The 25094-nt window shown below is 40.5% G+C and overlaps 2 protein-coding genes across 16 annotated transcripts in view; both read right to left on the bottom strand.

The window, feature by feature from the left end:
* The window catches only part of zmp:0000001200 (dedicator of cytokinesis protein 9), a 79820-nt gene extending 57097 nt beyond the window's left edge, over positions 1 to 22723 (bottom strand). For 3 of the 13 annotated variants that reach the window (XM_036003939.1, XM_036003940.1, XM_036003942.1), the window contains exon 1: positions 1614 to 2060. In XM_036003939.1, the coding sequence (XP_035859832.1) occupies positions 1614 to 1784 (171 nt within the window). In that variant the 5' untranslated portion in view covers positions 1785 to 2060. Of the gene's footprint in view, positions 1 to 1613; positions 2062 to 22290 lie in introns of those variants that run through there. The other 10 variants (XM_036003941.1, XM_036003946.1, XM_036003948.1 and 7 more) reach the window with 6 other exon arrangements.
* A 1111-nt stretch (positions 22724 to 23834) lies between these two features.
* LOC116047853 (FERM, ARHGEF and pleckstrin domain-containing protein 1) overlaps positions 23835 to 25094 on the bottom strand; it is a 56998-nt gene continuing 55738 nt past the window's right edge. For all 3 annotated transcript variants that reach the window (XM_031296880.2, XM_031296861.2, XM_031296871.2), the window contains exon 27: positions 23835 to 25057. In XM_031296880.2, coding sequence (XP_031152740.1) covers positions 24976 to 25057 — 82 coding nt within the window. In that variant the 3' untranslated portion in view covers positions 23835 to 24975. The remainder of the gene's footprint in view (positions 25058 to 25094) is intronic.

Genomic DNA, 25094 nt, shown 5'->3' with positions numbered 1-25094 from the left:
ACATGCACACACACACACAGGTTTGTGGCACTATCTTTGTGGGGACCCGTCATTGAAATAATGCATTCCCTAGCCCCTTACACTAACCTTAACCATCACAACTAAATGCCTAACCTTAACCCTTACCATAACCCTAACCATAACCTAATTCTAAGCCTAATCCTACAACCAAGTGTTAGCCCTCAAACAGCCCTTTAAACTTGTGGGGTCCAGCATGTTGGCCCCACAAAGATGTCGGGACCCCACAAGTATACTGGACTCCCGGTTTTTGGACCCCATGAATATAGTTAAACAAGCCCACACACACACACACACACACACACACACGAAGGGCAAGACAAGCTGGTACGGAGCAGCAAAAGCTCTGCCAAACCCGCCGGTTTACAGATGAAGAGCGGTGATTGATTTCCAGCAGACACAGAGCTCAATGTTCCCCCTCACCCCCATCCCGACCCACAGAAGCTTTAACCCATGCAACAGCGCTTAGTGAGGGCAAGACCCAGCCCTCCCACTGCCCTACATTTTATACTGTTAACACTCATGGACACATATTCACAAGGCTAAAATGAGGATGATGATGATTGTTATTGCTGTAGTTGCATAGAATCTGAAATATGAAAATATGACAGGCACTAGAACCAGTAAAATAAATGATGTGTCAAGGTGATAAAAAGGTTGCACATACTTACAATATTATTAACATGTACATTATTTATCATATTCACGTCCTGCATTTTGCCATCTTAATAGAAAAATCAGGGAAAAAATTCAGCATAAATAATTTGCAAAGTAAACAACCCACTTAGAAGCAGTTCTATAGGAGGAATGATGTTTATGTTAGGCATTCAAAGGCAGAAATCTATACATGTACTGTAGTGCTTAGTTACAGTAGAGTAGATGAGTTGATCAACAGAAAATGACTCAACAGCAATTTGGATCATTTATTTATCAAGCAAAAATGCAAAACATTTGCTGGTTCAAGCTTCTCAAATGTAGGAATTTGTCTTTTGATATTTGCCGTTAGCTATTAATTAATCTCATCACTAGTTTTTTGATAGAGCAGCGTTATGAGATGGCTGACTGAGCAGAAATACTAGTTTGAAAGGAACCTTTACCCTAAATTAAGTGGCATTTGCCGTTAGAGTAAAAGGAGTAGGGGTCTCACTGAGCTACTGAGCGAGTTTAGGGCTAAAACAATGAGCCATTTAATTGATTAGTGGATTAAGAGATAGCTAATTGACAACAATTTTGATAGTCGTAATTTATTAAGGCAAATTGCTAAACATTCACCGCCGCTTCCCTGCTTTTCAAAATATGAGGATTTGCTGCTTTTCTCTGTTTTGTGTTGATGTTTGGGTGTTGGACCCACAGTAGATAAAACTGTCAGCTAAATGACATGTAATGTAATGTAATATCTGAAAACAAGAAACTTAAAGATATTACCTTGGACTCTGGGTCCTTGTGATTGGCATTTTTCTGATATTTCATAGATAAAACAAATTGATTTTATACGATTGTAATGAATAGCACAATACTATATATATTGGATCAACACACACACACACACACACACACACACACACACACACACACACACACACACACACACACACCTTAAGTACTCTCGGTGTTGGCAATACCCGCGACTCTCTCCGACTCAGCGCTCGCTCAGCCTCAGATGGCCCAATGGGCTCAGCTGCTCCCTTACAGATGTAGCCACTACAGTTCCTCTCTAAGACCGTACGCAGCCCGTCAACCACAACGGTGCTGGTGGTGCATCCCATTCCTCCAGGTCCAAACAGGCATGAGTCAGGAGAACCTGCCAGTGACCCAGTTTCCTTGATCGTCCCCTGCTCCTCCCTGGTCCATGATCTCTAACTCTGACCCGCAAATCCACAGCTCCTGACCCGAGGAGAGAGTGCTGGTGTCCAGGCAAAAAAAGATCAAGAGAGGAGAGTCAAGGAGGACGGCAGGAGGATAAATTTATGCACACAGAGAGTCGAACTCCCAGCTGCCCCAGTCGGTGCTTGTAGGAATACCTCAGTCAGCAGACGAGATACAGTGAGTGAGTGAGTGAGGTAGAGCAGAGAGCGAGGGATGGGGGGGGGGGAAATCAAGGATGCTGTGTGAGCTCTGCTGCAGCTTCAACCAATGCTGAGCTTCGGTGCAACGCAAGCTGGCATGTGCATCCGTCTCACTTGCTCGTTCTCCTCTTGAGCCACTATGTGCATTTCTTAATGCTTTCCTAACTTCATTCTTTTCATTTCTACATATGCATTTTGTAGATTTGACATTTCACATAAAATGAATTAATCCCTTTAATGTTTTACTCCACAAAATGAGACTCCTTTTGGGAGCCAGATGAATAATTGTGAAATAAATGGGTTACAATAAATGCGGTCTTATATCCAGAGGGAGAGTCTGATTCCATGGTTAGGCAAACAGCAATATGGCTGAATGCTTATTTAGTTCAGCAGAGAAACCAGAGCCACTGGCAGAACAAATGGATGAATCACATTGAATGGATGGCATACAATATGCAGCAGTAAGCAGCCTAGGTTGCAATAGAAAATGCTTACTGTATGATTTGAACAACATATAGAACAACATATAGAACATAAAAAAATAATCAGAAAAGTTATGGTTACAGCAATGACATGAAAATCCTGTGACCTGACTCGAGCGTCAAAGAAATCTCTGTTTACAAAACATACCAAGGACATGGGAGGATTTAAACCTTTTGGGCCAAGACATCAAATAGGGAGTTTTTTTTTCCTATTAAAGATAAGCTGCTGTTTGATCACAAGCTGGCTGTTCTGCCAAGTACACAGATACATTGGAAGTGGAACGACAACATTTGATAATACACAGGCTTTTGAAATGCCAGGCAATGATTCATTCGCTAGCGTGGCCTTTGATTAAAATGTTTTAGGACTGCAATAAGAGAAAGAAAGATAAAAGCAGGAAATATGTTGTAAAAAGATGCCATCTTGAAAAACATAACATATAAATCAACCCGTGGGTTACAACTGTAAAAGACATTTGACAAACCTACATAGATAGATACATGCTGTCGACCGGCTGTGGTTGCCCATGTTTCACCCTCAAATTATGAGAAAAAGGGGGGTAAGACAAGAAAACAGGGCAGTGTTCATCTTGGTTTATTTATCACTGCTTCTTCCCTTCCTGCAAGTCACACACTCACTAGTCTCGCATTGCCAGACCCTCCTCCACAGCGCCGCAAAGGAGGGTCAATGGGAATTGTCAAAACAATCCTGCTTGTCACATTGGCATGCACATGCTGTATGGGCTACTGAAATACAGTGAGTCCCACTGGCAGCAGCTTTGCTAACCTCCATTAGGGACAAAAGCATGCTGGCAACTTTTTGAAAACTTCATTTTAAAGATCGACCATGCGAGCAGAGTTCACCTTTCTTTAAGTTACACTAAAGGTGCTGAGACATTTGCATGTATGCAGGCACACCCATACAAACACATTAACACACGCGCATGTCAGTCTGGAGAAGCGAAGTGATCCCTTACATCATGATGGTGCACTTAGCCATAAATGCACGCACACATTTCTGCCTGCTGCTGTGTTAATATTTCAGTAGTGCTTGACACACTGAACTACATTCAAGTGTACGATGAGATGAGCTGCGTAGGAAAGCAGCTGAGTAGATGAGGGGATTCAGTAAGAGAGAGAGAGAGAGAGAGAGAGAGAGAGAGAGAGAGAGAGAGAGAGAGAGAGAAAGGAAGGAAATGAGATACAAGAGGAGGGAGGGACAAGACTTTGATTATGCCTATCGATCTGTTAGGAAATACATCTCCTCTTTGGTTTATCCATTTTCTTACACCTTAGATCCAGTCTCCATCCCCCTGTCACTGCAAAGAGGGATTATATAAAATAACAACAAGCAATCTGCCTTAAACTGCATTCATAAATCCGATTTTTGAGGCTGTGTAGGCAGGAAGTAAGATTTTCTTTAAAGTGCCCATATTATGAAAAAATCACTTTTTCTGGGATTTGGGATGTTATGTTGTGTCTCTGGTGCTTCCACACACATACAAACTTTGAAAAAAATCCATCCATGCTGTTTAGAGTGAGATACAGTTTCTGAATGTGTCCTGCCTTCAGTCTCTGGGTGAGCTGTTCAAAATCGGCACGGCTTGTGACGTCACAAGCTGAAACGAGCAGGCTAACCGCAACCATTAGCTCGTAGCGTTAGCGTTAGCATGCTAACGCTAACGCTAGCATGCTAACGCTAGCATGCTACCTCATTCTCAATAGCAAAGCACTGCTACACACACACACACACAAGTTCACCATAATCTACAAAAGAACTACTTACATGACTACAAGTATGACAAACAGTTTGTAGTGTCACAGCTGGTGATCATAAATTGTTTGCCCTGAGGACAGAGATTCTTCTTTTGCCTGTAAGGACATGTCTGCAATAATGCAATGAGGCTGTGACAATACTGATGTGAGGGTGATGTATGGGATTTCGTAAACCTGGGATTTCCTATATATGGGAAAAATTATGAATGTAATTTAAATTTGCAGCACTTGTTGTATCATAAACCATGTTTTTATTGTTTTTAGTATTGTACCTTGATACAGTAGAGATACAGATAGGAAACAGTGGGAGAAATAGAGAGTATGCAGGTCTTAAAGTGCCCATATTATGAAAAAAATCACTTTTTCTGGGATTTGGGGTGTTATATTGTGTCTCTGGTGCTTCCACACACATACAAACTTTGAAAAAAATCCATCCATGCTGTTTAGAGTGAGATACAGTTTCTGAATGTGTCCTGCCTTCAGTCTCTGGGTGAGCTGTTCAAAATCGGCACGGCTTGTGACATCACAAGCCGAAACGAGCAGGCTAACCGCAACCATTAGCTCGTAGCTAATGCTAGCATGCTACCGCTAGCATGCTACCTCGTTCTCAATAGCAAAGCACTGCTACACACACACACACACAAGTTCACCATAATCTACAAAAGAACTACTTACATGTGCGCCCTCATTTAGAAGTCTCCCAGCTAATCCTGCCTTGTAACTGACCGAAGTTGTAGAAACAGCCTTTCTTTTACTGTCTATGGAGCTAGCTAGCTGACATGATCTACATCTGAGCTACTGCGCATGTGCAAGTGCAATCAAAGATAGTACAGAAGAAGAAGAAGAAAAGAGGTCTCACTCTGTAACTAAAAGAGAGACCAGCTGAAAAGAGGAGCTGCAGCAGTGAGAGAGAGCACTGCAGTACAACAAAAATATGGTGTTTTTTGAAAATTAATGTAAACCTATTCTGGTACAACCTTAAAATACAATTATGAACCTGAAAATGAGCATAATATGGCTGCTTTAAGCTGGACTCAAACATGGGATGTGGCTTTTATATGGTATGCACTTAAACACTATGCCACTATGACATGAAAACGTGGATTGCTATATGCATGTATCCTTATTCATTGGGGATAATATTAAGCTTATAGTATACTGTACATACATTACAGGGAAAATAGTCCAAAACAAACCAGGTGGTCAAGGGGCAAGTCTGACAAATACAACAACACAAATATGCTGAGCAAAATATATTTTTCCTGACATCCCAATAGAAATTAAGCCCTACAAAGCAAATTTGTGATTCAAGACTTGGGCTTTAAATTAAATTGATAGTTCGGGGAATGCCCTTGAGGAGCTACAGCTGGTTATTTGCATTGTGAGGAGATACGTACTTTATCATCTAATCACAAAAGCTGAATGAGCATGGGGTGGCTGCGACTAAAAAGCTAAATTATGCAGTGGCACATGCAGCTCTGTAACAATTAGGAGGAATTAATCAGTTACAGTAAATACCAAGTCCTGGTTGGAATCCAGCCCTGTCACTCCCATCTTTCCTGTTCCTTTCCATTTTAAAAAAAAAAGGGCATGATACCAAAAGAAAGTTTGATTAGATGTCCCCCATGTTTGCTTGCGTTTCTGTGCTGTATTCTGCAACATGCTTACAGTATACTCTACTGGTGATGAATTATTAAGGTCAGACAGAGGACTTCTGAGTTAGGTTAGGTTTCTTTCTACTGCACTTGTGTCAAGAAACATTGTCTGCAACAAGCCTCTTCATGTCAAATGCTGCTAGGAAAGTAAAAATATCCTTTACATTAGAAAGAGTTTCACATCTCCAGTTGGCTGTGACTCAGTATAATCAATATAATATAGTATATATTCCTGCCTGACATGGTTCACATTTCACTGTCTGTAACTGACAAATGAAGTGGTTCTGTAGCCTCCAGCAGTACACAGTTAGACTGTGTCAGCCATACTAAATCTTGACGGGAAGGGGGGGGGTAGGACAGATAGAGTGGGTCTATCTGTGGATGTTCAAGTGTGAACATCATCTGTGGGATGTGGAAGCTCTGCTCAAATCTGCACCAGCTGCAGAGGAGATAAGAGCTGGTCTGAAACTCTGCTGGGTGTGTGGAGCTGCATGGATCACTGCTGCTGCTGTTACAGCAAGGCTTCACTCCCTGCAGTAAGCTACACTTCCTGCTATAGTGTATATGACCCCCATAATGCATTTTCCAGTATAATTGACAATTTTGCTGAATGTTTACAGCTTTAAATTAAAACACTCACGAGAGGTGAGATGTGCAAGTTAAAACAATTTCCTCAATATCTGATTAAAGGTTTTATTCAGAGGTTGCTATTGAAGTTACAGTATTTAATCATTTGAATAGTGTTGACATGCAATCAGAGTCCTTATTGTGAAGGACTTAAAACTATCTCCTTTCAAATCATATTGACTTATATAACTAAACTCAATAACCATCATCACTTCAAATATCTTTTGCAAATGTCATGTTTTGTCCAAAAACCATAGATTCAGCTTACAGTGATATCAAAATGATTTTTGTTTAATAAAAATAACTTAAAAGATCACCCATGGTCAAAATAGTTGATGATTCATTTTCTTTATATCCACTAATGAATTAATCAACTTTTAATCATTGGGCCTCTTATTTTTATCATGTGCCAAAGTGCATATTAGACCAATGAAGAACATTTAATGGTACACACAGTATGATATTCACAATATCAATTACATTTTCAAATGTAATGGATTATAAAATAACAGTATTTTTCTCCTGGTATACAGGCTTTTCAAATATACAGTATTTTATCAGGTTCTGCTCTCTATTCCACTAAAATGTAGGTACATTTGACTCATGTGTTTTCTGACTGATATGTGTAGACTGGCATTGATGTCAGATCCCATGGTTTGATTTCTCAGTCAATACTAACTCTGACATCCTTAGAAACATCAACTGTTGCTCTTCTTCACCTGGAGTCACTGGCCACAATCACACCATCTGCTGCATATGGACACCATCACCAAATAACACCACTTGTGCTAATACAGCAATTTCAAGCTGTTAGCAGCAAGTGGTGGGAGGAGCCGAATTAACATCAAAGCCAGCACATGTGGACAGAGAAGGGTCAGCTTGAGTTTCCCCTTTCACACTAAGGAGTGGACAATCCTACACACAACAAATACAGAAATGTCCCTGTGTGGCTCTGAGAAGTAGAGTGGAGTTTAAGAGGAGTTGGCATCTCATCTGAGGAGCCTCTCTAGGATGAAGGTCACGTCCACAGCTGGCCATGTTTCCATGCCCAGGGTCTGCTGTGGGGCTCTGCAGGGTGTGTGTGTTTGTCTAGAGAGAGGCCATAATGCTTTGCACCACAGTGACATTATCCACATATCCAGCAGTGTAGGGAGATAAAACAAGCATGGCTCCCAGCTGGAACACTCCGGGTAGTCCAAAAAGGAAGTGGCTGTTTCCTACTGATGAGTGTGTGTGTGTGTGTGTGTGTGTGTGTGTGTGTGTGTGTGTGTGTGTGTGTGTGTGTGTGTGTGTGTGTGTGTGTGTAAACGCTGCCATAACAAAAGCTGCCTCTCTCTGCCCACTGTCCTTCAAACGCAATCAAAACTCTAGAACACTAGAGAGTTCTGTGGATTTCTTATCATAGTAATGCTGACTTACTTCAAAGTTGAACAACATAATGGAAGAAGTAACATTTTTATTGAAGGAGCACAAAGCCAAGGCGTTCTATTAATCCTAGAGTGTTTTTTAAGAATGTTAAGTATGCTGTTTCCTAGACTAAAAATTTGAATTAATTTGTCAAGAATTTTGTTTGAAAGAAAAGTTCTGTGCATGAAGTTACACATGTGGGTGGGCTACAAAGATAGGCCTGGAATTTTAATAAGCCAAATACTTCACATTTTAGATGCCAAGTTTACATTACAAACCTAAGATATTTCTCACATAACACAACAGAAAACAAAGTGGATTGTATAGGATTTTTTCATGCAAGGATTAAACTTAAGTCTCTCTTTGACCCTGAGTTGACACCAGGTTATCCTGTCCCTCTCAAAATGGTACAAACCAAATACAAGAGGGGCCATATCCTCTTCCTTTAACTTGGTATTTTGGGATGGTTTATTTATCCCAGAAGAAGAAAATGACCCATTTTCCTGAGGGGTACCGCTTCCTTTTCTTTGTAGTGGGGCAACAAGGCGCAGAATAAGTACAAGACACACACACACACACACACACACACACACACACACACACACACACACACACACACACACACACACACACACACACACACACGTGGTGGGTTCAGTTTATCATTAATAGATGTTACTAATTAAGCAGTGCCTTTCTACAGCCCCTGCTGCAGCACCAGCAGAGATGGCCTGAAGCAGTGCCAAGCCCCGAGGGCCTGCTGTCACCCTCTCACCCCTGCCAGCTGTGTTTTGGCTTCACTATACACAACACAGAGTAATCTCATAAAAAAAACTTGCTTAATCAAGCTATCAGTGCATCACACAACTGATCAAATTGAATTTATCTCTGGTAAATTAAATGCAATTTCTTTTTTTAGGAAAGTAAATGATAAATTGCTGCACAGTGCACAAGACAACAGCCACAGGTGAGCATTAACGATTAAAAACAATCATGGAGATAATTTAATTTCTTATCTCATTGCAGCTGCAGGCAGAAAGTAGCCGATCATATGCACACACATAGACCCCCCACACAGACGTAAAAGGTCCAAATACAACAGTGTATGAATGCTGTTACTGCCACCTAAAGGCACAGAATGATACTACACTGAAAAACAGTTTTTACAGCAATTATTCTATAAGCAAGCCTATTCATTTCTATTTTCATGAAAAAAAGATATGTCATTAAATGACGGCAAAAAAAACAAACTGTATGGGTTATTTATGCAAAGTGACAAACCTCTTATTCACTGCAGTGATGGTTCTTTCTTCAGTGACTACACTGCCAATGTGTGTGATATTATACTCTATCGAAACAGAAGAGCACTTTCCTCCCTGCACTCATAATGCAGCCATTGTTTGTCACATGCATGTCATTTCCAGCAGCTCAGTGTGAAAACAATCATTCCCAACACTCAACTCGCTATACAGGAAGAAGAGGTGACCGTATGGACTGTATGGAAAGAGAGAGTTACAAGAATCGTGCTAACAGTATTTTCACAGCTCTAAAAACTCATTTAATCAGAGACACAAACAATGAATCACAAATAGAGGTTGACCTGCTTCCTCCCAAGGCCAACACAGGCTTAGTGATAACACTATGATACATAGAGTGATGACTGACCTTGTAACTAGTTTTTGTTCATGCGATTTCAGTACAAGGCAGAAAACCAAAACATCCAGGTATCATGTTTTGCACCAAGTAAAACATTTTGACCTTGAAGACAAGCTGTCATCACTTATTGTGGTATGCGATTTGATAAACAACCCCTTAACAGGTCAGCGCCCAGGTGTGAAAGAGGTTTTGGAAGAGGGCTGTCATCATGTTCAGGCAGTGACATGCAGCATGGAAGCTAAAAGCTGAGAGACGCTAAAACAAGCCCATACTGGCCCGACGTGAGGCGGAACAGCTACACTCTATACTTGCATGGATTAGTCTGTGGTAATGAAACATTTCCTGCAGTAACATGACTGATTATATTACTGAGGTTAAACAGTACATTCAACATAATTTAAGTGTAAAAGCAAACACAAAATTCTGTTTCGATTACGTAACTCATTTACAAGTGAAGCATTTTTTATGACAGCATACATTAATATTGATTCACAGAATGTTGTTACTTGCAAATTAGTGTGAAACAGATTCATGCTGTGCCATCAGAAACCTGATACGGTTTGCTTACTGAAATACAGGAATAATTAAAGCCACTGATACATTAAACATATTCTAAAATCCATACACCGGTAATTGCAGGCTTCAGTTGACATAATAAACTACCCAAAGGCTGATCATTAACAGCTTAATTACACATTATGTATGGTCAAGTATTCTAAGGCTTATTAATACAAAAATCTAAAATGGAGCAATCAGCACTTAAGCATTACTCCAGGTGCATTGCTTTCTGTTTGGAGCAGCTAATGGATATTATCCTCAAACAGTCTTTGGAAACAAATTTACTCAAATATCCCACACTGAAAGCCAGTTAGAACAAGCAGATTAAATACCAGCAGTTGCCTCACAGAAGCATGATACTGTATGCACATATAAGGTGTCAGGTGAGGCAAGAAAGGGAGAATAGTAGTAAGTTATTGTCATCTACCGTAGAGCATTCTGGGAGGAAGGTGTAAACACAGTCTGAGATGTAGTGAGAGGGTGGATTAATCTTTATACCCTCTAAACTGAAAAACAGCATGAAACAGGATCTATTGCAAAAGTGTTACCAATGACAAACAGAATGAGACATAAGACGAGCACAATATAAGAGACTACATAGGTAATTAACGCAGGGAAAATATGCAAAGGTAATGCGATATTTAATACATTCAATTCAAGATAATCCATAGGTTTTTAGCGATTTGACACCATGTGGCAGGGAGATGGGGTGGGGATAATGGGAGAGAGGGCAGGAGTTTGGGAACCTTTAAGGATCAGCTAATCTCAGAACTGGCTCTTTGTCTGTAATCAGTGGAAATCCTCTTGAGCCTGGTTCAATGAGCACTGCTGACAATCAAGGGAAACAGAGGATGGAGGAGGAGATGAACGCATGTCCGTGCACCTGCACCACTAAAGTGGCAGCGGTGGATTTAACTGTAATACTATACGACACAGCTCCCTGGGGAGGCCACAAACAGCTACAACAAGCTGCCATCCATCATAGAAACTGCACAGAGGACAAAAAACTTATTTGCATTGTGCAGGTACAGGGAAATGTTTTGTAATCCAAACTGCATCAATCTTGGATGTAGAGTTGGGCGATATGATGACATATATACATAGACATATATACAGTAAGGAGATATAAAAATGTACCACCTACAACTTGCCCTACCATTATGCACATACATTCTTTTTTTTTTTTTTAAGATTATTTTTTTGGGGCTTTTCCCTTTATTTTGAAAGTGGATAGACATGAAAGGGGGAGAGAGATGGGGGATGACACGCAGCAAAGGGCAGCAGGTCGGATTCGAACCCTGATATATTGATATTGCAAAACAAAATTACATACACAAAATAAAGGATTTTATTTATTTACACATTAAAATAAATTCTGCATGGTTTTAATTATTGTTATATTATGTAATACAATTTGTAGTAATTGTATTTCCTCATGGGATTGGCCTTTAAAGGATTTGTTTAGAAAATGGTACACCACCTTCTTCCTGTTGTAGTTACAGTTTGTTGGCACTGCCAAGCAGTGCCCCGACACCCCCTCTCAGAGGCCCCCACCCTTCCTGACAGAGGAAACACATGTTCTAGGATACATCCCTGTTTTAGAAAAGCTTGACTGGGAGAGTCATCATTGAAGTGTGTATTTTGACTCACGGCCTGTCTGTGTCTTAAATAGACCACTTAGACCACACGTAAGGAACAGTGGAGCCCCCTCAGTCCCTTGTGCAGAAACACGACAATCATCATGACAAAAAATCTCATTATTTGCTTTTGATCCTGTCTCTGTTGTTGGCATTTTGTGAGATTTAACCTGCCTCTTGGATCAGGTTAATACCACAATGAGCAGTGAGGCTGCTATAGCAACTAAGACGGATTTGACATTTTTGAGTCTCAAATGAGTCACTTGAGAAAGTGTTAGTCGAGAAACAGAAAAATGGACAATAGCTGCACAAACAGTTCTGTCATATTTTTGAGAAACACAAATGCTATGGATGTAGTGAATTCAACACAATGCTCTGTGGCTGGGGGATGGTGTCGTTGGCTTTTAAAGACTGAGTGGAGACACTAAAAGGAGATTATGTCAAGTCAGGGATACCGAGCTGTTTATCTGCACAGCAGTGTGCACGGTGAAGAACAGGGATGTGATAATGTATGTTTATGATGCTCAACACCATGCAGGGTTTCTGCTTTTAGCTACATCATACAACACAACGTGTGGCTGAATATCAACAGTGCGCTGTCCGGGGTCCAGGATCACTTTGCTCTCCTCCATCACAAACCAAAGTGTGATTAAGAGCAGGCATTGGGGCACACAGTCACACTGCTGCTCCTCCATAAACACCACACAGCTAACTTTATTTATCCATCCAGGCAAAGGACTCTGCCACTGTGTAGTGCACACTTAGCACAATCCTGTCTCCCAATGCCAAGTCCCTGAAAAACAAACAGGAAGCAAACAAAAACAAAGCCTCAAGGAGAGAGCTGTCTCTAATGTATGCACAGGCTTTGACAGAAAAACCAAACACCGATTACCATGGCCACTTGATTTCCTACTGTGTAAGACTTTTATTTATGTCTTCAAGCTATTGCACAGTTTTTATCCCTCTCATTTTTCTGAATGTCAGCTGATATAAAATGCAGAAGTAATTTGTGTATTGTGGGCAAAGAGTGCACAATAGGTTAGTTTCAGCTTTCAAAGAAAAAAAAGAGCTCAGCATTTCATTTAAAATTTTCTTAAATGGGTAACTACAGCAACTCATCAAGATTCCTTTTACACTGGACAGCTTGTCTAAACTTTGTATTGCAACTGCTTAGCATTGCACAGAAAGTCTCCGCCAGTGGTACAGTTCATTTATTCAAGTACTGTACTTAAGTACAAATATGAGGTACTGAGGAAATAATGGATTACTACATTTAGTAAGTAAGAGTTACTTGTAACTTTTCAAATTAAAATTTTACATTTAAAGCATATCATGAGCTTATAAAACACAATACATTGCTAAAGATTAAACCAGTGGATCCCAAAGATTTTGGCTCAGCAGTTTAGCTTAAGAAAGATTAACCTCTGAACTTTTCATTTAAACAACAGTTCAGGCCCAAACGGGTAAAATAATCTCATATTTTCCAGTAATAGCAACGATTAGACAAAAGTCTAAAAAATGAAAACAAAATTTATTTAGATTAATTTTCCTCCCTATTAATCATCTCATAACCCCCCAGCTGCATCTTGTGACCCTCTGAAGGGGCCTGACCCCTAGGTTGGGAACCAGTGGACGGAACTAACTAGTCTGTAGTTAACTGTAGTTAAAACTAGCTTCATCTCAACCAGTTACAACAGTAAAATGCTACATCAGTAACAACAATCCAACAATGCAATGTTTGATAATGCAGTCACAAGGGCCTTTCGTCTGCAAAATAAGTACTAGAACTGCAGCTTTTGATTATTTTAGTAGTCGAGCATTCTACCAATTATTCCATTGATTAATCGGGTAATCAGATAAGAAATACTTTTGCTTTAATAAGAGTAATAGTAAATATACAAAAGAGATAATAAGACAGTTCTCTTAAAATGAACAACTAACCCAATCAGCTAACCACAGTGGGCACACAGTTAAACAAACTAAACACAGCGGGCTGTATATAGTAATATGGATTAAACAAAGCTTTGATGCAAAGAATTTGCTTGAGTTACTCGAGGAATCGTTTCAGCCCTAATAAGTACTTTTACATTTGGTTCTTTAAATACATTTAGCTTATAATACTGTAGTTTTACTTAAGTTGTATTTTGAATGCAGGGCTTTTAGTTGTAAGAGAGTATTTTTAAGTTGTTGTTGTATTGCTACTTATTCTTAAGTAAAGGATCTGAGTACTTCTTCCACCACTTGAATGCATTTTTCACCATCTCAGAAGTCTTTCCACGAACAAGGTTTACATAAAAATCTAAAGGTGAGATGCAAACCCTGCCCCAAAAACCACGTAGTTCCTGGCCCGCCTCCTGCAGGTTGTGCCCCTCCCCCTCTGGCCTACAGTGTGTTAGAGTGAGGAATGCCAGCTATGCAGCCGGCCTGGTGAAAAAGTCATTAGAGTTTATCCCCTCTGGCTGTAGCAGGTCCGATCCACAAACTGACTGCACAGTGCACAAAGCCATAACAATGAGTGCTGAGAAATGCAGAGATCTTTTTAATTAAGCTAACAGCATGCACTGTGGGAAAGAGGGAAACATCATTGGGAAGGGTTAACTTCACATCACGGAGCATCTTACTTTTATCTATTTATCTAAATAATGATGCATTTACCCACCTCTGCTTTGGAGCCTTGGGTAAATTCAAATAAGTGCCCTATACTTTCAGGGAAATCCCAGATGAACGATAACAACTTTACTGGTAACTTTCATTTTCATCTCTGCAGGCTGATCAGGAATTTTCAGTAGTTTCCCAAACACGCCCTCCATCCTCAACACAGAACTAATACATACTTAACAATTATTTCCAAACACATTTAATATTTGCCTCTGCATTGCCTCAAGTGATGCTTAAATTGTAAATGTTTACACACGACAGTATTCTCTTTTCACAGATTCTTTATAAATCTCAGTACAGGTAACTAGGTATGCTAATCCATCCCTCTGTGTTGCAACACATCCAACAATCGCTGATCCGGGTATGATGTGTGAATGGGAGGTCAGTGACCACAACGAGGCAATGTCAGAGGAGGCCAGAGGGAGAGATATGGTGTGCAAAGCAGATTAACCTACCGAGAATGGGCTGTTCGCTTGACTCTAAATCCTCAGTAACACAGAAGAGTGAGTGATGAAAACAAACAGGTGCATGGTGGCCCTAGATGAAAAATCGGGGGATCACCAAATCATTAGGATTCATATTCTGGGGACCATTAACATCTGTGCAAAATGTACCAGCAATGTAGTGTCTACTGTAGTAGTTGTTGAAGGATTTGGACCAAAGTGGTGGACTGACAGACTGACTGACACTGTCATCCCTTGAGCCATGCACCCTACCATGGCTACAAATAACACGTTTATAAGACCTTAAGTTGAGTGAAGGTTATCAAAGTTCAAAAGGTTCAAAGTACTGAAGTGTAGCATACATCAAAGAACTAAGTCAACTCCACACTAAAGCGAACCTCCACTCGCAAGAGAGGACAAATCTCTTAATTGGCAGTGATTCAAAATGGAGAGAATGCCATCCATTGGGTGGAAAAAATAATTACAAGGTTATGAGTGTTAGCTACAGTTAGCTACAGTGTACCCTCCAATCTCGTCTGTCATGGTAACAGCCGTGTTCCCACAATTACAAGTTAATGGTCAGTTGCAGTGATGGATGGAAGGGAAACATTACTTTTATAGACAAATAAAGGAGCCTTGGAGAGTAAATGCACCTCACAAGGACTTAAAAGGAAATGTGCTAGTCATTACTCTCTTTCTAGACATTTCTCCATCAGCCAACATGGATATGTTGTTCAGTCTCCAGTCAGGAGTGCTATAGTATAGTGCTTTTCAGGGCTTAATCCCATGAGCTTAATCTGTAGGACAGTGCACGTGTTCAGAGCAATGATTTTGCCTTTGGAGCTTTATGCTTGACCAGTTTCACCCGTTGGCTAATACTCTGGCTGACCAAAATTAATGAATCAGTGGTGGCAGGCAGAGCAGAATCCACCTACACTTGATATATTTCTCTCATTCACTTGCTCTTGTGTGGGCTGGCCATGTAAAGACCTGTTTGTAGTGGCACCATTCATGTGACTGTTGGACACAGCTTGTGGCTTATGGGCACTGCCATGCTCTGATGTAGGGGAGGCTGAGTACCAGTCTCATTAGAATAAACTGGGTCTAGATTCCAAAGGTTGTTCTCATAATAAGATATTTATATGCAGATGGATATCTGTAGGTTATGTATTTGATATAACCTTTTCAACACCTAAAAACAAGACTGCAGGTTTTTTCACACACGAAGAGCAAGTGCAGCATTGCGCAGTGCAAAGCCATTATTTCCGCCAGGGTTAGTTTCCCAAAATTTTAAATTCCAAAATGTAACTGACTTTAAAAATCTCAAGCATGGCAGAAAATATGTAAAGAGGATGTGCATTCGAAAAACATTGTAATCGTAACCAAAGTTATTGCAATTCATCCTGAGGGGAACATGAATGTCTGTACCAAATGTCATGACAATCCATCCAGTAGTTGTTGAGATATTTCAATCTGGTGGTGGATCAACAGTCTTTTGTCCAACACGTAAACTGCAATCTCTATTTTCCTTCATTACAATCTTTATTAGATCACAGACAATGATGCCAGAGTTGTTATCAGTTTACAGAGAAAGGCAAACTGGATTAACAACATACTAATCATAGAGGAAAAAGAAAGCCAAAAGGAGTTGTGACTCAGTACGTCCTCCACAGCTGCACTTAGGTGTGTGTCCTGCTGACTCAAAAATAGCAACCTTAATGGTCTCAAGGATGGGGAAAAGCATTTCTCCACTTGATTGCTAAGCTATTGATGATAATGTGCTGCAGTCATGGCTCCAAAGCAGGATGTAAAAAGAAATTTGATTCAGATTGATGTGTTGTAAATGTATAGAGGGATTTAGACTGTTACAAAGCAGCGTTAAAGGCTTCCATAACATCAACCACCTAGCAGCTTTATTATTCCACACTATTCTCTATTTGGATGGATAAGAGAGCGCGAAAAATAAAAACTATCAGAGAGAGAGAGAGAGAGAGAGAGAGAGAGGTAGCATTCCAGCATTCAAAACAAATTTGACCTCAGCAAAAAGCCTTGACTTATGAATTATGAATACAGTTGGATTAGAGGAATGTATGTTCTCAAGAGACAAGTGTAAAACAAGTCCCAGAGTGCCATGCACTTGTTTACAGGAAAACACCCACTGGCCAGGTTCTTCTGCAGGCTGCCACTCTGTTATGGTAACCTCCTCCAAAACAGCTCTGCTCTATCAGGCAGAACACTCAGACAGAGTGGGCGGTTTAACAGCGAGCCCTGCCTAAAACTTCTGGTCAGCCCAAATACAGCCACAGGAAACCTGCACTATCTAGTAAAAGACAGGCCTCTGCTGCTCCCACAAGAAGATGAAGGACATGGGCATTTCCTGTTCAGGCAGGCAGGATGGAAAGATTTTGGAGACTTGGTGGTGTCAAAAGTGACAATGAACTTTCTTCGGTTTTGAGAAAAATTCAAGTCATCTATCATCTATACTGCTACCCAAGAACAGCTGTATAAGTGAAATGCCAGCATATCTTGTGATCTGACCACAAAGCAAATCTTGGGATTCTGTCTTGGCTCAAAATTCACATTTAACACTTATTTTGACATGTGGTTAAAATACATTCTGGCACAATGAGGGGGTTGTAAAATAAATCAGCTGTCCCAAAGAGATAAGCCAGTGCAATTCATGTCCATGATATTTACAATTTGTTTTCATTTACACTGGAACAAATTCTGTCTGTCTGGCCATCAGATCATTTGAGTTGGCTTTGCTACTGCAATACTCAATGTGGACTAAGGTCAAGGCTGGATGAAGGTAATCCTTTCAGTTTTTGTCAAAGTGCTTTATATTATCTCAACCTTCGTGTGCTCAGTTAAGGAATCCTCTCAACCTTCCCACTCCGACTGCAAGAGCCCTGAGTGGCAAATCTGGTTTAGATTATAACCACAACTGCCAAAAACCATGCCCAAACCCAAGCAGACACATTTTATAGTGAGTTTGATGGGTGTGTTTTATTTCTCACTTTCCTTGAAATGCATCACTACACTGCTTATATCTGGGGCGTGGAGTTTAAATGTTTCCATTCCAGTTACTGTAAGTTACACATTCAGCACATGAACTTGAAAATGTTTAAAGACAATTGTGCGTAATTAATAAACTGTATAACAGCTGACGCACCGGCCCTGTGTCATGTCTCTTTAGATGCCAAGAGGGAACTGTAGCCATGTTACTCCATCCACCTGTCACGTGTTATATAGTTTACCTGTCAGTATAACGCGATACAATTTAACAGTATCACAAACTGCAGCCTTTCAAAGTGATCATGAAGTTCAATCATTACCTCTCTAAAAACAGTTTCAACAAAAACTGAACTTTATAACCTGTTTTATTAGACTGTACAAGTTTTTGCTATAGGTGGGCCTATGGGCTTGTCTAATTCACAGCATAGGAGAGAGAGAGAGAGAGAGAGAGAGAGAGAGAGAGAGAGAGAGAGAGAATGCATTGGTTACTAGAGCAGTCTCATATATTATTGACTGATTCAGAGAACTCATCTGCTCTCCCATCTCTCCCCCCACTGGTTTTGTTCTTGCAGAGTACCATTCACCATCCCAGTAACAAAGCTTCTGCACCATTTTAGTCTGATTCCAACAGGCCTTATAGACACAGACAGAGTAATACAATACCAACATCCAAGAAAGCAGAGACGTTTTTTTTTCTTTTTCCTCTTTGCAGTTTTTGTAGACCTCGGATCAATCTACTAAGCACATATTTGGTGAGGGGCACTAAAAAATCCGGCTTCACTATGTGAGGGGACATGACTTCAACTCTGCGTACAATCAAAGAAGGAACATGTTCTGTCAAAACTAAAAGTTGAAAAAAAAAAGTCCCTGGCACACTTACTAAAAAACACACAGAGTACACACACCCACTCAAGGTAATCCTGGGATTCCCACATCTTGGGAGAATTCACAAAACCTTGAAAAAGTTTTCAGTTTAGGATCGATTAGATCAAGAGGGCTGACGAAAGTAGAGATGATTGCATGCATGAAGGGAGGATGAATGAACTCTGCTTGTTGATGTAGATGTAGAAGTTTACTTGTGTGAAACCACAAGGCAGGAAATGCTGTCCACCTGCCAAACAGAATTGGCACAGATATCCCCCAGGACGCACAGAGAAGTTTGTAAAGCAATTTAGCTTGCAAATGGGACTTTCTCCACAAGCTTTAATGCCTAAAAGTGAGGTTAAGCAGCAACATGTGTGTGGGTGCCTGGATAGCTCAGTTGGTAGAGCGGGTGCCCATATATAAAGGTTTACTCCTCAACGCAGCGGGCTGGGGTTCGACTCTGACCTGCGGCCCTTTGCTGCATGTCATTCCCCCTTTCACGTCTTCATCTGTCCTGTCAATAAAGGCCTAACAATGCCCAAAAAAATAATCTTTAAAAAAATAAAAAGCAGCAACATGTGTGCTCTATTGATAGTTGTCTATGTTGACAATATTTTCATGTTCTTTTCTGCAGCACATATGAGACCTCCACTTTCCCCTTCTGGTTGCACAGTGACTCAGTTGTGTGTGTATTGGCCATGGACGGCTAATGGCATCACTCCTACGTAATGACACCCATCTGGCATACAGCTCCCTCGGGTCAAGCATATTGCAGGAACACTGAGGATCTGAGTATATCACCATTAGGTGGCAGCCAGTTAGGACTATTGATTACAATTACACAACAGCCCCCCAGCTGTTTTATACACTGTAATACACTAACTAAACATTTCCAACTGCCATTGATTTGTTATATACCCATCAGCCTATACATAAATGACATGTACATGCTGTTAAGTGCTGCAGACAAAACCCACAACAAAACTCTAGGCTACACACTCAATAATTTCTGTTTTAATTTTACACAAAGCAAAGTTGGAAAAGGCTTCCTGTGTTGTATTGAAGTGCAACACCAGCACAACAAATTCAAAGCCGGTGACAGCCATCATGGAGCTAATAGTGTTCTCAGCAGGCCTAAAGCGTGGAGAATCAGAGGGATGGCTCAGCTGAGAGCTCTGGCCTATTACAATTCTCTCTGCTGCTCTCCACTCCCAACAATAAACAAAGAGGTTCTGGTCAGTGTGTGCTTTCACGAAAATGCACAAATTGCTGTGAGAGGAAGAGAGCAGTACAGTTGATTCCAAAACAGAGTTGAGAAATTGCTGTGTGACCACTAGGCATGTCCTGTATGAACTAATACTGTATGTTATAATCTAAATTATGTGTTTCTGGGAGTTTAAAAAGGACAGAAAAATGTGTTTCAAGCATGAAACAACCATCAGAATGGGTGACAACAGCTACAATCCCCTCTTTATCTCCCTGGAACAGATCCCTCTATTCCTGCTGAGGTATTTACATGTTTCATGGAGGAATTAATTGCAAGTTGCGTGGACAGCGGTCTCGTGTACAGTCACATTCTTGTCCCACTGAGAAGCATCAGCAAACACTTGAACTTAACAACACAGCCAAACAATCACTTCTACAGCTCACATATCCAGAGGCGGGGCCAGAAGCCGGGCCATGGTTGGCAAGGCCCCCCACCTGAAATCAGATTGGCGCCCCTTGGTGCCCAACCTACCAGAGTCAGAAGGTGACTGGTAGTTTTATTATTATGATGGAAGTTACTGAACAGGCCTACCAGGTACAGACTCAGGGCCCCTGGACTAGAACCACTGTATGAAGTAACTTAACATTTCTCTTTGTAAAGTTAATCAAACAACTACAAGGGGATGCAAAATGACTACAAAGAGATGCAAAATGACTACACAGAGATGCAAATGACCATAAGAGATGCAAAAACGACTTGGAAAATATGCAAAATGACTGTACTGCAAAACTGTACCTCAATCTTTCATTCAAAACTCATTCAAAACTTTTTAAATCCACCCATGCACATATCTGCCAAATAGGTTATCAACAAATGAACTGCCAGATGCCTAACCAAAAGTCTAACACGGAGTTCCTCCAAGTTAGCTCAGTCCTCCTTAAACATCTTGATTTCTCAACATGCATACTTCTATCCATTACTTTCCTGCTCTCCTCCCTCAAGCGTCTCTGGCAGTGCACCAGAGTGAGAATGAACAAATAATATGAAGGTGTGGTTGGATTTCTGGGATCCTGACTCAGGATTCCATTTCCCTGACAGAGAGCCTGGACGGTGTCCGTTTCAGTTACCTAGCAACTTCTACCAGGAAAGCTGGAACAATTAGACGGAGCACCAAACACCCAACACACTCGGATGCAACGGGGCCGAGTCCTTTTTCTTCCTGAGTTCTGTGGAAAAGTGATACTGACAAGGTATACTGCAGGTCCTCATCACCCAGATGTTCCAAAGTGGACGGTCAAATTCAGCATTATGTCACTGTCACTGGACACTTGAGGTGTCTGAAGCATGAAATTGAAGCCATATGGTTTCCCTTGTGAAGAAGTATTATGTCATCTCAATGAAACTGATGCCCTCATTGACACCAGGTACAAAACACCTTGATCAGGCACTGATTCATTACAGACTCTCCAGGAAAAAAAGACACTTAGAACAAATGGAACAAGTGAGTCTGGAAGTGAAGTTTCTCAACAACATTGTGGCATTTCAACAAAGCTCACAAAGTGAAAAGAATGTGTTATAAATCGCAAAGCAAGGGAGATAGGCTAGTTGTAATGTGCTATTAATGTGAGAGTCCATCTAAAATTGTACAACATTTCTCTATTCCTCCACTGTAAATCACTTTCTGCCTATCTCTTTCTCACATTTGTAGGTCAGGGTCACACACTACATAATATAACCTGTAGTCACCCAGTAAGCCTGCACCCAGCTGATCCAAAGTCAGCTGGGTGAGGATGAATGAAAGTGCAGGATTTCAGGCACTTTGGGGCAATTTAGCAACGATCACATGGGCATTAAATGTTCAGTACAAACTACAAGCAAATATATTTGTTATATATATATATATTTTTTTTTTTTTTTTTTTAACAAAATCCACCCCTACCTTTATCCATCTCTTTGTCACAGATAAACACACCCTTATTCATTCAACTAAAATCTATCTTTTACACATTTGTAGGCCAGGTTCACACACGCCATAATAGAACCTGCAATTTCCGTTCATGAAAGCTCGTGTGCCACCCAGCTGATCTAAAGTAAGCTGTCTTTTTGCTGAAAATATGCGTAAAAGCAGGTGACTCACAGGTCAACAAAGGTTTAAACAGACATGATGACGCTGACCAAGGTGGTATTAAGAAGGAGGAGGGGAGTTAAGGTGTGTACTTACAACCAGCACGGACGTCCTCACCACCTCAGAGACACTTTGCCTGAGTTCAGCCGCGGTGCCAGGTTTACCTAGACCCCGCGTAAATCTCCTGGTCTCCGGATGCACTGGAGTAGCCATTCTTGCGCACCACTTTGCATCAATAACCGTTTAATAAAAGTTCTACAAGCGAGCTTTAAAGGAAAACCATCACCGGTGTATCCGTTTCTCCGATCCACGCTAGGGATCACCACGAGTTTGAAGCTGGGTCATGTTGTGGTGTAGCTGCAGATTCACTCCCACCTCTCGCTCGCATACTTTTCGCTTTTAAAAGCCAACGCGTGCTGCATTATTCCGGCGCGCTCCCTTCTTCCATCGGATTTATTGTTGTCATAATAAAGGATCCTCTTGAGAAGTGTTTCATTGGCAGTCTAGCGCCAGACAGGAGGTAATCTGGTTGTCTCCTCAGCGCACTCCGCCCCTTACCGGTTTAAAGGCCTGCCCACTCATGGCTGTGTCTGTGTGAGCTGCTGGGCCTGGACTTTGGACTGCGAGCACTCTGAATGACTGAACCAATATTTTTCTACTACCACAAAAATCACAACTGTGGAAAACAGAGAGTGTCACCAGCTTTGTCCCTTCTGGCTTATGAATAAACATATTAATTTACACTAGATCTCTCTTAAACAGAATAACCAAATACAAGTTGGTTACTATCGAGTAATCAAGCTGGTTCACTGTCATAACTGAAAACTGTATGTAAATGTGTATGTTTACCTGTTGTGCTTTAGCTATAGCCTACTGTGTGTCAATATGGCCATGCTAATAAAGCCTCTTTGGATTTGAATAACAAGAGATTAGACTTACTATTAAGTTTTGTCAAAGTTGTGATTGTTCAACACCAAAACTGCGCTTGATGCTAAAGGACATAACTTTCTGATATTAGAGGGAAAACAATCTTTTAATTATAACTATTTTAATGAGTTTATTTCAATTGGTGTTGTAAGAAGGAAGAGGTACTTCTTAAAAAAGGGAGAAAGAGAAGTAAATAATTAGCTCCAATGAACTATATACATCTCCACACACTCAGACAGTCCAAATGAGACTTTGAGAAACACAAGTGTACACACAAACAGTACTGGCTACACTCTCTATTGCTATTATCTAGGCTATATAATCCCAATATATATTAATAAGATAATATCATAATTTTCTATCATTGGTTTAGCATGTTGGTACAGGTGCTGGCATCTTGCTGTCACAAAGAGCAAAATGCAGATTTAGAAGAATTCATAAATGCATGAATTATTATAGTAGGTACACTCATGTTCAAAACAAAACAAGGCTTTGCTTTCTATTGCTTGTATTACTATACACTAATATACAGACACTGTGGTTATGGCTTGACTCTACCAAAAGGCTTGATCAATGATGCCCTCTGTAGGTCACAGCTGTAAACACACTGAAGAGCTGCCTGGCTGTACATGAACTAAACATATTTTCCTGGTTAAATCCCTCCAGCCCCTTTACTTGAGCTTAAAAAAAACAAAACACAAGTAACACAAATCTAGGTTTGAATAAGTTTTTTTTTTTTATTGCTTTCATTTCCAAAGAGCTCTCTGTTGTCTGAAAACGCTGCAATTCTAAACAGAACTGAGGTTTTCCATTTCATTTGCTTCACTGCAAAACCTTTTCAAATGCATATTTCCATTCATTTAGACCCATAAAAAGATCTGGTATCTGTATACAGGAGGCAGCCTAGTTCAGTGAGGGCAACAGCGCTTGGAACTGAAAGTTTCTATTTTGTTTCACACATAATCTTTAAAGCTTTCATAACACTTTCATAATACAAGGATTATGAACAAGTCTCACATTTTCTCAAACAGCTGAAGGGGAACTTTAGTTAATAAAAACAAAAGCAAAACAGTCTGAGACGTATTCTTACAACAAAGATCAGTGAATAGAATATTTACTTTACTTGATATGGCATTAATCTGTGATGACAGCTACCTCTGGCCACATTGTGATCAATCCTAGGATTAATTCAATAATACAACAAAATCATTTCATATTTCATTTTTTTTTAACAAGAACAGATTGTGCTGGGCCAGGTGTGGGCAGAGCATTGACCATTAAAGGGTGGTCTGTTTTAACATGATTTAAAATGTCATGGTACACCAGTATAAGGAGACACTCCTCATCCCCAATGTTACAAAATAGCATTAAAAAGTCCAGGATATTGATATAAACCAGTTTGGCACTGAAGTTGCAGGACATTTTTAAAGCAGCAGTTATCAATAAGATGGAAAAGTAGACAAAAACTGTATGACAATGCAGTGATAGTTTAACCATCTAAGAAATAATGCTGAATATCTATATCTAACATGTTCCTGCTGTAAAAACAACCATTGACAAAATGTAAAACCAGAAAGATAGGAAGTGGTTCAGACCAGTAGAAAACAGTATAAAATGACATCCTTAAAAAGAGGTTTCAGAGTTGAGAGTAAAAATGCCAAAAAATGCAGTCTCTGATGCAGTCTAAACCAGCGGACATGTCACCATTTAAGCATTAAAAAGCACCAAATGTGCATGGACACATGTACAAATGTCCCAGATATGTGTAGAAAAGAAAAGCAAAGAGTCTAGGAAGAACAGGAAGGGCAGATGCCACCCGAAGGCGGACGATGTGTGGAAACAAGGTGAGCCAACTCAGTGAGCATGGGACTCTTTGTTGTTCAGGACACAAGCCCCGCTGGAGGGGACCGTGGCACTGCGGATGACCTCCATCCACCTGTGTGCAGATAAATATATATATATTTTTTAATAGG

Source organism: Sander lucioperca, chromosome 8 (assembly GCF_008315115.2).
Source record: "Sander lucioperca isolate FBNREF2018 chromosome 8, SLUC_FBN_1.2, whole genome shotgun sequence".
NCBI lineage: Eukaryota > Metazoa > Chordata > Actinopteri > Perciformes > Percidae > Sander > Sander lucioperca.
The sequence above is the reverse complement of the archived record's forward strand: the minus strand, read 5'-3'. Positions and strand labels throughout refer to the sequence as shown.